Source organism: Lethenteron reissneri, chromosome 52 (assembly GCF_015708825.2).
Source record: "Lethenteron reissneri isolate LAM-NWPU_2019-01 chromosome 52, ASM1570882v1, whole genome shotgun sequence".
Classification (NCBI taxonomy): domain Eukaryota; kingdom Metazoa; phylum Chordata; class Hyperoartia; order Petromyzontiformes; family Petromyzontidae; genus Lethenteron; species Lethenteron reissneri.
In genome coordinates this window covers 6,884,829-6,899,644 of record NC_083830.1, presented here as the reverse complement: position 1 = coordinate 6,899,644, position 14,816 = coordinate 6,884,829, and the positions used below count along the sequence as shown (strand labels likewise).

General features: G+C 50.2%; 1 protein-coding gene across 1 annotated transcript in view; it reads right to left on the bottom strand.

Annotated features, from left to right (window-relative positions):
* LOC133355875 (protein spire homolog 1-like) overlaps window positions 1–13,165 on the bottom strand; it is a 45,684-nt gene extending 32,519 nt beyond the window's left edge. The window contains 4 exon segments of the mRNA XM_061573288.1: window positions 338–384; window positions 7,780–8,111; window positions 8,113–8,283; window positions 13,140–13,165. Coding sequence (XP_061429272.1) covers window positions 338–384; window positions 7,780–8,111; window positions 8,113–8,283; window positions 13,140–13,165 — 576 coding nt within the window.
* Window positions 13,166–14,816: the final 1,651 nt, after the last annotated feature.

Here is a 14,816-nt window from a genome sequence, read left to right as displayed (position 1 = left end):
ACTTAAAAAGATTCTTGGGATTCCAGAGATAATCACCCGGCTCACAGAGCCGAGGTCACGGCAAACCAACGCACGGAACCGGACTCGCACCCACACCCGCACAGGTGCGCGGTCACACTTCATAGGAGACATAGGAAGAAATCCGCGGAAGCACCTTGGCACCCCCCTTCGGACCAAGGAGTTGTAAGGTGCGCTTAGCCATGGTACCGCAGATTTCTGGAATGGACGAGTCCATGTTTGTGTTCATAACACCGGATTTCAAGTGCGGGAGATTCCGCAGATTTCTGCTGTGGGGGGAGGGGTTGCGGGGGGGGCGTGGGTGGAGTTGTGACCTCACCTCCACCTCTGCCGAGCAGGGTTCAGTTGTTTCTCCAGTTGCAGGGTCTGTGAAGTGCATGGGGACATTGGGCACGCACACACAGGGGCATGGGCACACAGACAGGGGGCATGGGCACGCACACAGGGGCATGGGCACACAGATAGGGGGCATGGACACGCACACAGGGGGCATGGGCACGCACACAGACAGGGGGCATGGACACACACACAGGGGGCATGGGCATACAGACAGGGGGCATGGACACACACACAAGGGGGGCATGCTGTTAGAAGCCAGATCAAACAATCGAACTATAAATTGTTCGTACTGGTACAGTATTCGCGCAATATTTCGCACGGTGCAATTGTGGTTAATATTCCCGCGAAAATCATTAGTGATACTTTCGTGACCGCGGGCCAAGCGGGGATTCGCAATTGCCGGTCCGAGTAAATTGTGTGTCGTAAACCCTCCTGCAACCCGTCGCGGCCCATCAAGGAAGTTGTCCCGTCATTAACAAATATACGTGACCAACTTATCGCTTCCTAAGCAGGAGCAGCAGCTGCAGGAGCAGCACTAGCGGTGCGCTCGATTAACAACTGGGCAAGGAAGTTTCTCGCTGGCTGGGTAGCGGAGCGTTTATCAACTCGTTGCGTCCGTTTCGTTCACCGCGTGCCTACTTTAACTTGTGTCGTCCCTCCTCTGCACCTCCAATGGGCACGGTCGGCTGCGTATGGTGCAAAAGAAGTTCGGCGGACACCAATTGGCTGCGTCTGGGTGGAGGAGCATGCACTACACACGTTGTGTACACCCACAATATTTGGTCGCGCATAGCAGAGCGCTACCACCACATCGTCGGTGTGGTGGTATAGCCCCCGCCCCCCTCCCCTCTCCCCTGATATATACAACTTCTCAACAGCCCCCTCTCTACTCTTAGTCTCTTCGGTAAAGTAACGTAGGTAAAAAATGAAATTTAAATTAATTAAAGTAATAATAGAAATAAAATAATAATAAAAATCACGACGTTTCGGAGGCAACACAAATCTCCGTCATCAGGTGGGACCATCACAGCTAGATTAGCCCCCTCTACCCCTGCCGTTATTTCCATGAAGAACCGAAAATTCGGCGGATTGTTACGCAAACGCCACCGTTATTGGTGCGATCCTGGGTCGTGGGTGGCGGGGTTAAAGGTCGACCACCACGACCTTGCCAACACCCCCGCGCCATGGGAATGTGGAATTGTCACCAAACAGGGCCGTAAAGCAACGAGGGTTAGAGTTCCGATTTAAAGCTTTCGTGACTGCAGGGATTCATCTTCTTGGTTCTTTCGGTAAAGTCACGTAGAATGGAAATAATAAAATAATAAAAAATGAAACATCATATTATTATATAAAATAAAACATAATATTATTATGTTTTATTTTTTATTATTTTATTATTTCCATTCTACGTGACTTTACAGAAAGAACCAAGAAGAGGGTTAGAGTGTCGCGCCTCCGATTGGCACGGTTGGCTTACGTACGGTGCGAAATAAATAAGTTCAACATGGGGGCCCTGCAGGGTCAACGTGGGGAGGCCCTGGGGGGTCACCGTGGGGGGGGCATGCAAGGTCAAAGCTGGAGGGTCACAGTGGGGGGGGGCATGCAGGGTCACAGCTGGGGGCTCTGGAATGCGTCAATGCTTACTGTGAGCACGAGGTCAATGTTGACCCTTGACAGAAGTAAACGGGGGGCTAAGCGGGGTGGGGGGGGGGCTGGGAAGGGGGGGGGGCGGCTGGGTGACAGGCGGCCTGTCTGTGCAGCGTGGTGACGCGGCGGATAACAAGTTCAACGTAGGATTTGGCAACGCCGCTGCTGCTGCTGCTGCCGCTGCACAAGCACAGTTAATGCAAAGAAAAACAAATCCAGACGGGTGACAATAACACGGTGGCCTCAAAAAGAACATATGTACCATCGGTTATGCTGTATATTTGAAGGGGTTGTCCGTTACTCAATAGTGACTCATTCGTTCGATCAATGTGTAATAACAGTTACAGGGAAAGTCGCGGGTAGCGAGTGAACCAGCTGTGTTCGGGAGATCGTGGACTAACAGTGTCACGATTCACTCGACTATTTGGCAAACTATATTCTTGGGTCTTTAGGTAAAGTCACGTAGAAGGGAAACAATAAAATAATAAAAATATAAAACAATATTTTTATTATTTTACGATAAAATAATTTTACAATAAAATAATAAAAATATAAAACAATATTTGTATTATTTTACAATAAAATAATTTTACAATAAAATAATACAAATATAAAACAATATTTGCATTATATTAGTGCTTCCCTTCACTACGTGACTTTACCGAAAGAACCAAGAATATGAATCCCTGCAGTCACGAAAGCTTAAAATTAAAATGTATTTGGCAAACTGTTCGTCAGGAAACATTGTTGTTGAATGTGTCATTATCGTCAGGCCACCCATGTGCACTCATTCGCTCCTATGAGGCAGGGCCTTTGTCCTGAAACGTCGCCTCGGATATATTTGTTCCTTTTAAGGCCACTCACTCACGGTGGTGCTGATGTTGCTATCGACGAGCGCGCTTGGATTTCTCAGCTTTGTTCTGTACTCTGCAGTTTTTTTTTTATAATTGTGGGAATGCGAACTCCACCCCATGATTTTTGTTTGTTTGTTTTACAGCCGCCCCAGAGAAACTCACGACAACGGTAGACCAAAGCCCACGTGATTATTTACAGGACAAAGACAAAGATGCCCACCACCCCCCCTCGCCCGTATAGCCTCAACAGACTTTTTGGGTCAAGTGCTGTTGGCGAGTATCACCTATGAAGGCCAGTTCGGCATACGAAGGGGATGGGTGGCCAGCACCACGCCCGGCCACCTTTGCCTCCCTAGTGGCGATGTTTATATACCATACTAGATACAGATTTGAGGCTGAGCCGACCTAGGAGAGGCCCAGGACCAGTTCAGATATTCATCACCGATGTTGGCCGTGACCACCGCACTACCACTCCCCACTGATTCCAAGACGCACTTTGGTAGACGAACAACAGAGCTGGAATCGTTACCACAGGTTCACGATGAGCGTCATCGTTATTGTGGGTTACAGGTTCACGGTGGTCACGACCCCAACACCAAATCATCCACACAAACCACGGCACCAGCATCAGCAGACACGGTCACACTTAATGATGGTAATCTATGGAACCCTGTTCAAACATCTTGACAATTCCCGTTATTATTGCTGGGAAAGGGTAAAGCCTATTATTGATTAATCATTTTCAAACCGGCAAAAAGGGTCGCGTAGTTATAACTGCTCAATCCGAGCTATTAATGCTTTGATATTTGCATTGGCTTTGTGCTGTTCGCTTTTTGGCCTTGAGACAAGACCATAGAGAAGGCTGCCTCTGCCGTAGGCCAATCCGTTTCGAAGACAACGCACACATTATTATCCACGCAGTATCTTTGTAAGTTTTACCATGAGCACGATGTGCGAAAACTTACGATGTGTTATTATTGCCAAAAATTAACCCGTAAAAACTAAGTTTTTCACTATAAATCCTTTATATGCGTGGCATCGGTTTTATTTTATTATTCATTTCTGTTTTTCTTGAGTAAGAGTTTCATTTTTATCACATTGGTATTTTAAATAAAATATTTTTTTTTTAATTCCTAAAAAGTGGAAAATTTTGGAAAAATTTTTTCACGAAAATAAATTGTCACGCACAACGAGTCTGTGTGCAAAATGTCAGCTCGATTGGGTCACGGGAAGTGGGTTAAAAAACGACCAAAAGATTTGCACGGTCGTAAGCGCGCAAGCAAGCACGCAAGTGAACTTACTATAAAGGATTTTAAAAAGATTACCGCCTCATAATTTCAATACCGGCAAATCATGGTCCCCATAGCTGTAACTGCTCAACCGGAGCTATTTATGCTTCCATGTTTGCACTGGCAAACATCTTAACACGTCCCGTATTTACACCATTGGAACCTCATTTGCCAGTAAAAAATATGGTAATTGGTTTTTAACCCTTTTATCTGGCAACCAATGGTGTAAATGCTTAACCCCGAGCTCTCATACTCTGATGGTGCATTATCTTTGAGTTGTGCGCCTTTTAGCGTCATCTGGTCCAAAACCATGTGAGACTAGGCTCTAAGGAAAGCTGTCTCCGGGTGTGGACCAATCAACTTCAAGGACAGTGCATACATTATCAGAGTTATGTTTTTGTTTGCATTATGACTGCAGGTATTGTGGTCTATGCAAACATGACTCCTTGTAAAAAAGGTGTCAGTTTTGTTGCCAGATAAAAGGGTAAAAACAATTATCCCGTTCCGTATTATTGCCGGAAATGGGTAAATGAAGCTTATTCATGTTTTGTTTCGTCAGGACAGAACCATGGAAAGGTTGTGACAAAGACTCAATGCCCCATTCACAAATACGGAGGTGGAGGCGGAAGGAGGAGGCATCGTCGTCACAGCTGCGATGGAACATCAACCACTTCGCGACACTCCTTACGCGCCACCATATCACTGGCTCATCAAAACTACATCGACATATAACAACCTAATAAAACAAAATCACGGTTTCCATCAGCCATACGAAAATGAAGAACACTAATAAGACTGTGGTCAAATCATCGCTTGCCGTCGTTCATTAACCACAGCGGGCTCGTGATCGGCACCGCCGTTGTGGTTTAAATAAAAATTACCACCGTTATTGCTACAACAGGTCAGCACCATGTGCTGTGTCGTTGGGTATTTGACAGAGGTCGCAACCGGGTACCCGATACCCGTACCCTACCCGATACACGGCTACCTATACCCGGCCGGGTACGGGTAGCCGTTTGCGACCCTGGTGCGGCCGGGTACGGGCACGGGTAAGGAATCAAAACCCGTTTGCGACCTCTGGTATTTGACCAAATCACCACTCACGCAAGGGCCCTTTTTATCCCTACCTCGGGCCTCATGAGCCAAGCACCGTGGCATCATCTGTTTAGTCGTACTGTACTTTGACACATGTACAGTAACCAATGTACAGCAATGGATTCTCGAATCCATCTGTGCGGAGTTTTGCACATTTCTCCGGAGTTCTCCGGAGTTGTCCGGGCTGGCTCTGGCAAGAAGCCACCAAAAACTCTTACGGACGATAGCGATTCACTAAGTTTAACACGTAGTAGTAGTAGTAGACTCGCGCGACCAATGTCATCCATAATAAAGTATTTTTTTGGGTTAGATCGCGTAAATATAAATGTGTAGTTAAACCCACCATCACCACCACCACCCGACACAGCCAATTAGTAAGATTTGTCACGTCAACAGAACATGCCAATTTGTTACTAGTACAGCACACCGGTGTGTCGGAGAGTAAACCCACAACATTTGCACCGAGTTCGGCCGTTTCGCCGGTATTTACAACCAGCATCATCAGGCGACAGCCAGAGTTGTGGAGAAATCACCCTGTTTCGGTCTTAAACAAGGGAGGAGAAATGTCACGTTTACATGACAAACCTCACCAATAATTGGCCATGGCGGGTGGTGGCGGGTTTAACGACACATTTATATTTGCATGATCTAACCCCCCCCAAAAAAAACTTTATTTGGGATTCACTAAAGCAACTCACTCTAAAGTTAGCAGGACCCTTCGCTGAACGAAATGTCTTCAGACTCACGGAGGCTTTCCCTATGGTTAGGGAACCTTTAAGATCGTATTGGATTCAACACCTATATTACTGTACTAGTGCATGCCTTAGCGTCGGATGGCACCGCGCTATAAACCCGGCGGCCAGAATTGTTGATATCTGAACGGGTCCAGTGCCCCCCCCCCCAAACTTCACCACTGTGGTGAAGTATGGTCAAACAACCCCCACGCACCCCCCCCCCTACACCCACCATGACCAACAACAGCACGGGGATAGGAGGCCTTCATCCAGCAGTGGATAAACCATAGGGCTGTAAGCTGTCACGGTACATGCGAACGAGTTGCTGGTGTTGTTTAGGTATTCAAGGCAACTGTCAAACCAAATCCACTGCTGGATGAACCCCCCCCCCCGTACCACGCTGCATGGGTCGTGTGACAAAGGCACGCAGGCTGGGCAAGACATGCAGAAAGCGATAATACATGGAGGGCAAGGCTGGCAGGGAAATGGGCAAGGCAGGGCAGAGGGGGGAGTGGGCAAGGCAAGGGGCAAGGGAAGGGCAGCCGAGGGAAATGGGCAGCTGATATAGAGGGCAAGACAAGAAGACAGTGTATTGAGGTCAAGGTATTGGGGGCAAGCAAGACGCGGAGGGCAAGGTTGGGCAGCGAGGGGTCGAGGCAAGAGCATTGCCCGAGTAGGCAACAGATGAAGGGCAAGGCCGGGGGGCATGGGCATGGGCAGGGAGAAAGAGAAGCCAATAGTCTTGAGGGTTAAGACGAGAACACAATGCACGGAGGGCGAGGTGAAGAGGTAAACAATGGATGGGAGGGCAAGGCGGCAAGGGAAGGGCAGCCAAACAAACAAAGACAACAACAACAACAAACACGAGACGGGAAATCGGGGGGGCAAGAAGGGGGCAATGGGGGAGAAGGCAAGTGGTGGGGCGGGCCAAGGGGTGGGGGGGGCAAGGGGTGGGGGGGCAAAGGGGGGGGGGCAAGGGGGGGGGGGCAAGGGGTGGGGGGGCAAGGGGGTGGGGGGAGGCAAGGGGTGGGGGGAGGCAAGGGGTGGGGGGAGGCAAGGGGTGGGGGGGGCAAGGGGGGGGGGGCAAGGGGGTGGGGGGAGGCAAGGGGTGGGGGGAGGCAAGGGGTGGGGGGGGCAAGGGGGGGGGCAAGGGGTGGGGGGCAAGGGGTCGGGGGAGGCAAGGGGTGGGGGGGCAAGGGGGGGGCAAGGGGTGGGGGGAGGCAAGGGGTGGGGGGGCAAGGGGGGGGCAAGGGGTGGGGGGAGGCAAGGGGTGGGGGGGGCAAGGGGTCGGGGGAGGCAAGGGGTGGGGGGGCAAGGGGGGGGGCAAGGGGTGGGGGGGCAAGGTGGGGGGCAAGGGGTGGGGGGAGGCAAGGGGTGGGGGGGCAAGGGGTCGGGGGAGGCAAGGGGTGGGGGGGCAAGGGGGGGGCAAGGGGTGGGGGGAGGCAAGGGGTGGGGGGGCAAGGGGTCGGGGGAGGCAAGGGGGTGGGGGGGCAAGGGGGGGCAAGGGGTGGGGGGAGGCAAGGGGTGGGGGGGCAAGGGGTCGGGGAGGCAAGGGGTGGGGGGGCAAGGGGGGGGGCAAGGGGTGGGGGGCAAGGGGGGGGCAAGGGGTGGGGGGAGGCAAGGGGTGGGGGGGCAAGGGGTCGGGGGAGGCAAGGGGTGGGGGGGCAAGGGGGGGGCAAGGGGTGGGGGGGGAAAGGGATGGGGGGGTGGGGGCAAGGGATGGGGGGGGGCAAGGGATGGGGGGTGAGGGCAAGGGATGGGGGGTGGGGGCAAGGGTGGGGGCAAGGCCCCCCCCCCACACACCTCGAGGCTGCAGCACGCACTGCACGGCACCGTCCCTGTGCAGCAGCACCCCGTGGGGCCCCGCGAGGTGCAGACGGGGTCGAGCCGAGCTCCCCTCGCCACCGCCGCCGCCGGGGTCGCGGGCCCCCTCGCCGCCGCCAGAGGGGGTCGCGGCCAGGACCCGGCAGGCTTGGAAGCACACGGCCCACGCCTGCTCCTCGTTGATGGGCTGCTCGTAGGCTCGGAGCACGGCCTCGAGCGGTAAGGGGCCCCCCTCGGCTGAGTCCCCTTGGCCGTAGGGACCCCCTCCTCCTCCCACGACATCCCTCGCCGGCTCCGCTGCAGCCGCGGCCCGCCGACATCCTCGGAGGGTGGCGAGGGCTGCGGAGATTGGACCCCCGATCGGAGTCCCACGGCTCACATGCCCCCCACGACCCCGTCGGCGTCTCTGGGGTCCGTGTCCCGGCCGCTGTTGTCTTCCCTGCGGGGTCTGGCGGGTACCCCCCTCGCACGGACCCCGTTGCGCTTCCACAGAGAGAGGGGAGAGGGGGTGGTGAGCCGAGCCACCACGTGACGCGAGCGTCAGCTGACAGCCGCGGTGGGGGTGAGGGGGGGGTTGTGTGTGTGTGAGTACGTGTGTCAATGTGTGTGTGTGTCAATGTGTGTGTGTTATTGTGTGTGTGAGTACATGTGTGAGTGAATGTGTGTGTGAGTACATGTGTGTGTCATTGTGTGTGTGAGTACGTGTCAATGTGTGTGTGTTATTGTGTGTGTGAGTGTCAATGTGTGTGAGTACATGTGTGTGTGTCAATGTGTGTTATTGTGTGTGTTATTGTGTGTCAGTGTGTATCAGTGTGTGCCATTGTGTGTGTGAGTACATGTGTGTGTGTGTCAATGTGTGTGTGAGTACATGTGTGTGTCATTGTGTGTGAGTACGTGTGTCAATGTGTGTGTGTTATTGGGTGTCAGTGTGTATCAGTGTGTTTCAATGTGTGTGTGAGTACGTGTGTCTCATTGTGTGTGTGAGTACGTGTGTCAATGTGTGTGTGTTATTGTGTGTGTGTCAGTGTGAGTGGGGAGCGATAGTGTAGCGGTTAGCGCGCTGCGCTATGAACCTGGCGACCCGGGTTCGATTCCCGCTCACGGCTAACACCAGTGACGATTATCTGAACCGGTCCTGGGCCTCCCCTAGGTCGACTCAGCCTTAAATGAGTACCTGGTGCGGTGTGTAAACATCGCCACTAGGGAGACAAAGGCGGTCGGGCGTGGTGCTGGCCACCCACCCCCTCGTGTACCGTTCCGGCCTTCATAGGTGCTCGCTAACAGCACTTGCCCCTACAGTCTGTTCAGGCTATACGGGGGATCTTTGTCTTTATCTTTGTGTCAGTGTGTATCAGTGTGTGTGAGTACATGTGTGTGTGTCAATGTGTGTGTCAATGTGTGTGTTATTGTGTGTGTGTCAGTGTGTATCAGTGTGTGTCATTGTGTGTGTGAGTACATGTGTGTGTCAATGTGTATGTGAGTACATGTGTGTGTGTCAGTGTGTCAGTGTGTATGTTATTGTGTGTCAGTGTGTGTGTTATTGTGTGTGTGTCAATTTGTGTTATTGTGTGTGTGTCATTGTGTGTGTGAGTACGTGTGTGTTATTGTGTGTCAGTGTGTGTCATTGTGTGTGTGTGTTATTGTGTGTCAGTGTGTGTCATTGTGTGTGTGAGTACGTGTGTGTTATTGTGTGTCAGTGTGTGTCATTGTGTGTGTGAGTACATGTGTGTGTGAGTACATGTGTGTGTATCAATGTGTGTGTGTGTATCAATGTGTGTGTTATTGTGTGTGTTATTGTGCGTGAGTACATGTGTGTGTGTCATTGTGTTGTCAGTGTGTGTCATTGTGTGTGTGAGTGCGTGTATGTGTCAATGTGTGTGTTATTGTTTGTGTGTTAATGTGTGTGTCAGTGTGTATCAGTGTGTGTGTCAATGTGTGTGTGAGTACATGTGTGTGTCATTGTGTGTGAGTACGTGTGTCAATGTGTGTGTGTTATTGGGTGTCAGTGTGTATCAATGTGTGTTATTGTGTGTGAGTACATGTGTGTGTCATTGTGTGTGTCATTGTGTGTGTCAGTGTGTGCGTGTCAATGCGTGTGTCAATGTGTGTGATTACATGTGTATGTGTCAATGTGTGTCAATGTGCGTAATTACATGTGTAATAACATGTGTGTTAATGTATACGATTACATGTGTGTGTCAATGTGTGTGTGCCAATGTGTCTGTAAATGCGTGTGTCAATGTGTGTACAAGTCTGTGTGTGTGTGGGGAGCGGTAGTGGTTGCTGTGCCTCCCCTAGGTCGACTCAGCCTCGAATTTGTACCTAGTGCGGTGTGTAAACATCGCCACTGGGGAGACAAAGGCGGCCGGGCGTGGTGTTGCCAGCCTTCATCGGTGCTCGCTAACAGCACTTGCCCCGACAGTCTGTTCAGGCTACACGGGGGACCTTTGTCTTTGTGTGTGTGATTGTATGTGTCGGTGTGTAAATGTGCTCGCTAACGGCTCGCCTCACAACAGTCTAAGGTCGATACATTTGTATGTAAAGTATGTACTGTATGTGTAAGCGTGTGTATTATTGATGTGCATGTTAATGTGTCTTTGTTGTGTTGTGAATGTGTTTAATGTGTGTCGGGGGGGGGGGAGCGGCAACGTAGTGGTTAGCGCGCTGCGCTCCAAACCTGTAACCAAATCGGTTCTGGGCCTCCCCTAGATCGACTCGGCCTCAAATGAGTACCCGGTTTCGGCGTGTGAACATCGCCACTGGGGAGACAAAGGCGGCCGGGCGTGGTTCTCGCTAACAGCACTTGCCCCTACAGTCTGTTAAGGCTACACGGGGGATCTTTGTCTTGTTGTTTATGTGTAAGCGTGGGTGTGTGCGATTGTGCTTAAATATTAGTAAATATGTCTGTAACGCGTGTGATTGTGTGTAAGTGCGAGTATAAATGCGCGCGATTAGCGTGTAAATGCGCGTGTACGTGCCAGTATTGAATTGTGAGTACAGTGCCGAAGTCATAACCTTGCGTTACCATCCACTGCTGGATGAAACACGTACAGTGTCGGTGTGTAAATGTTGTATGAACGTCACCATACCCCGCCACGCTTAATAAATGTTAACGCTTGCGACCCGTGAAATGTTTAACTTACTGTGCTCTGCCGATTAAATCCACTGCTGGATGGATACAGGTCTCGCCACGCCGTGTCGTCCGTACGCGAAAGTCTTACCAATGTATAAATAAATGAGTGTCGTGCACGGCCGTGAATGCGCGTGGATGTGTTTGAGTGAGCGAACGCACGCATGCGTTAATAATGCAACACCTGCGAGCCACGCCCTCTTATCTCCAAGCCCCGCCTCTTATCTCCAAGCCCCGCCTCTTATCTCCAAGCCCCGCCTCTTATCTCCAAGCCACGCCCCTCACCCGCAAGCCCCGCCTCTTATCTCCAAGCCACGCCCCTCGCCCGCAAGCCCCGCCTCTTATCTCCAAGCCCCGCCTCTTATCTCCAAGCCCCGCCTCTTATCTCCAAACCACGCCCCTCACCCACAAGCCCCGCCTCTTATCTCCAAGCCCCGCCCATCACCCCGCAAGCCCCGCCTCTTATCTCCAAGCCACGCCTATCACTCAAGCCCCGCCCACCAACCGCCACCTCGCTATATCAAGCCCCGCCCATCTTCACTCCAAAATTCCACCTCAGACACATGCCCCACCCCCCTGACCCTCAGACCACGCCCTTATACCCGCAAGCTCCGCCCACTCACCCGCATAGCCACGCCCACTTACCCACAATCACGCCCCCACTCACCAACAAGCCCCGCCCCCTAGCCCGCATAGCCACGCCCACTTACCCACAATCACGCCCCCCACTCACCCACAAGCCCCGCCCCTAAACACGCACCCTTGCCCACAAGCCCCGCCCCTTGTTAGCAAGCCCCGCCCCCCACTCACCCACAAACCCCGCCCTTTTTATTCTTGGTTTTATCGGTAAATTCTAGATTTGAAGCTTTCGTGACTGCAAGGATTCATATTCTTAGGTTTTTTCGGTAAAGTCACGTAGAAGGGAAATAATAAAATAATAAAAATAAAACTTTATAAAATAATTCTCACGACGTTTCGGCCACAACGCAAGCAGACGGCTGCTTTCGTTGTGGCCGAAACGTCGTGAGAATTCTTTTATGTTTTATTTTTATTATTTTATTATTTCCCTTCTACGTGACTTTACCGAAAGAACCAAGAAGATGAATCCCTGCAGTCACGAAAGCTTTAAATCGAAAATTACCCCGCCCTTTGCTAAGAACACTAAAAAACTAGCCTTCACAGGACGTGTCGACGTTTCAGGCAATGCACCTTTTTTTAATATAGCGCGTTCACAAAGGGCAATTGCCCGAAACGTACCTATTATAAAAGTGCGGATTGCTTTGTTAATTGTGCACCACTGCCAACGCAGCATCGGCAGCATCAGCAAATCGTCTGTTAACGCCCCAGGCGCTGTACAAGAGGCAACCTATTGATGTTTGGCGTTCCCGTAACATAATTGTCTAATTGTGCTGTGATCAAGTCTAAACTATAATCTGCCCCAGCCGACTCTGCACGCTACAGAGGGGGGTAGGGGGAGTCCACTAATTCACACCGGGTCGTGTTTGTGCCACATTTTCTCGTTGTTTTTGCACCGATGATGCATATCCCCTACACATCGCTTCACATGATCGGTTGACCCCACTCTTTGCAAATGAGAGCCGTGACAAATGAGACCCGTTCTCTCTCGGGAGTTCTCACCTGGTCAAAAGTAAAACTTTTAGTTTTTACCAGGCAAGGCCCACTGAATCTGTATGTGGCTTTTTATTTTTTATTATTCCACTCTTTCTACACGCTTTTATTTAACTCACTCTGTCTGTTGTTGTATCAAATCGTGTAACTCAATTTTAACCCACTTCCCAATGTGGTATCGACTGCAAATTTTGTATACTTATGTCATACGGGTGACAACACTATATGTTATCATAGAAAAAAATATTTTTCAACATTATTTTTTACATGTTATGTTTCGGCTTGGGTTTAATTGTCTTACACGCTTTTATTTAACTCACTCTGTCTGTTGTTGTTGTATCCTCAAATCTTGTAACTAAATTTTAACCCACTTCCCAATGTGGTATCGAATGCAAACTTGGTATACTTATGTCATATACTGATGACAACACTATATTCTATCATGAAAAATAAATATACTGCATATTGAAACATTATTTTTTATATGTTATGTTTCGGCTTGGGTCTAATTGTCCACGCTCAACTCACGTTGGCTGTAATTGGCCACGGTCCATAATGTTATGGCAAGCTTCGGGGTCACTTCCTGGAGTCGTGGAATTCTTCCATTGCTAGTACGGTACATTTGATGAAAGCGTGTTTTTTAAAAGTTTTTTAAAAATATTACTTATTCATTTTCAGAAGCCACCAGGCACCACGCACAAACGACAGCCCCAACGAAGTGGCGGCTTTGCCGTCGTGTGAAAATGCACGGCAGTCAAATCCTCTGAAACGCGCGATGTTGATTCGATTCCCAACGTGGAGGGGGGTAAACCGGGAGATCGGAAGAAAAATCCACGCGACCACGGGGAGAGAGACACGCAAACTCCGAATGCACAGTAGGCGTCAGAGTCTGGATCGAACCCACGACCTCCTGTATACCAGGCGAGGGAGTTAACATCTCGCCACGGAGAGAGAGACGCCAACTCCAAATACACAGCAGGCGTCAGGGTCGGGATCGAACCCACGACCTCCTGCATGCCAGGCGAGAGAGTGAACATCTCACCTCCTGAAACATGAAGTTCCGTTTTCTCCATGTTAGTCTATGGGCATTCCGTTTTCTCAATGTTAGTCTATGGGCATTCCGTTTTCTCAATGTTAGTCTATGGGCATTCCGTTTTCTCAATGTTAGTCTATGGGCAGTCCGTTTTCTCAATGTTAGTCTATGGGCATTCCGTTTTCTCAATGTTAGTCTATGGGCAGTCCGTTTTCTCAATGTTAGTCTATGGGCAGTCCGTTTTCTCCATGTTAGTCTATGGGCATTCCGTTTTCTCCATGTTAGTCTATGTGCATTCCGTTTTCTCCATGTTAGTCTATGGGCATTCCGTTTTCTCAATGTTAGTCTATGGGAATTCCGTTTTCTCAATGTTAGTCTATGGGCATTCCGTTTTCTCCATGTTAGTCTATGGGCAGTCCGTTTTCTCCATGTTAGTCTATGGGCATTCCGTTTTCTCCATGTTAGTCTATGGGCATTCCGTTTTCTCAAAGTTAGTCTATGGGAATTCCGTTTTCTCAATGTTAGTCTATGGGCATTCCGTTTTCTCCATGTTAGTCTATGGTCAGTCCGTTTTCTCCATGTTAGTCTATGGGCATTCCGTTTTCTCCATGTTAGTCTATGGGCATTCCGTTTTCTCAATGTTAGTCTATGGGCATTCCGTTTTCTCCATGTTAGTCTATGGGAATTCCGTTTTCTCCATGTTAGTCTATGGGCATTCCGTTTTCTCCATGTTAGTCTATGGGAATTCCGTTTTCTCCATGTTAGTCTATGGGCATTCCGTTTTCTCCATGTTAGTCTATGTGCATTCCGTTTTCTCCATGTTAGTCTATGGGCATTCCGTTTTCTCAATGTTAGTCTATGGGAATTCCGTTTTCTCAATGTTAGTCTATGGGCATTCCGTTTTCTCCATGTTAGTCTATGGGCAGTCCGTTTTCTCCATGTTAGTCTATGGGCATTCCGTTTTCTCCATGTTAGTCTATGGGCATTCCGTTTTCTCCATGTTAGTCTATGGGCATTCCGTTTTCTCCATGTTAGTCTATGGGAATTCCGTTTTCTCCATGTTAGTCTATGGGAATTCCGTTTTCTCAATGTTAGTCTATGGGCATTCCGTTTTCTCCATGTTAGTCTATGGGCAGTCCGTTTTCTCCATGTTAGTCTATGGGCATTCCGTTTTCTCCATGTTAGTCTATGGGCATTCCGTTTTCTCCATGTTAGTCTATGGGC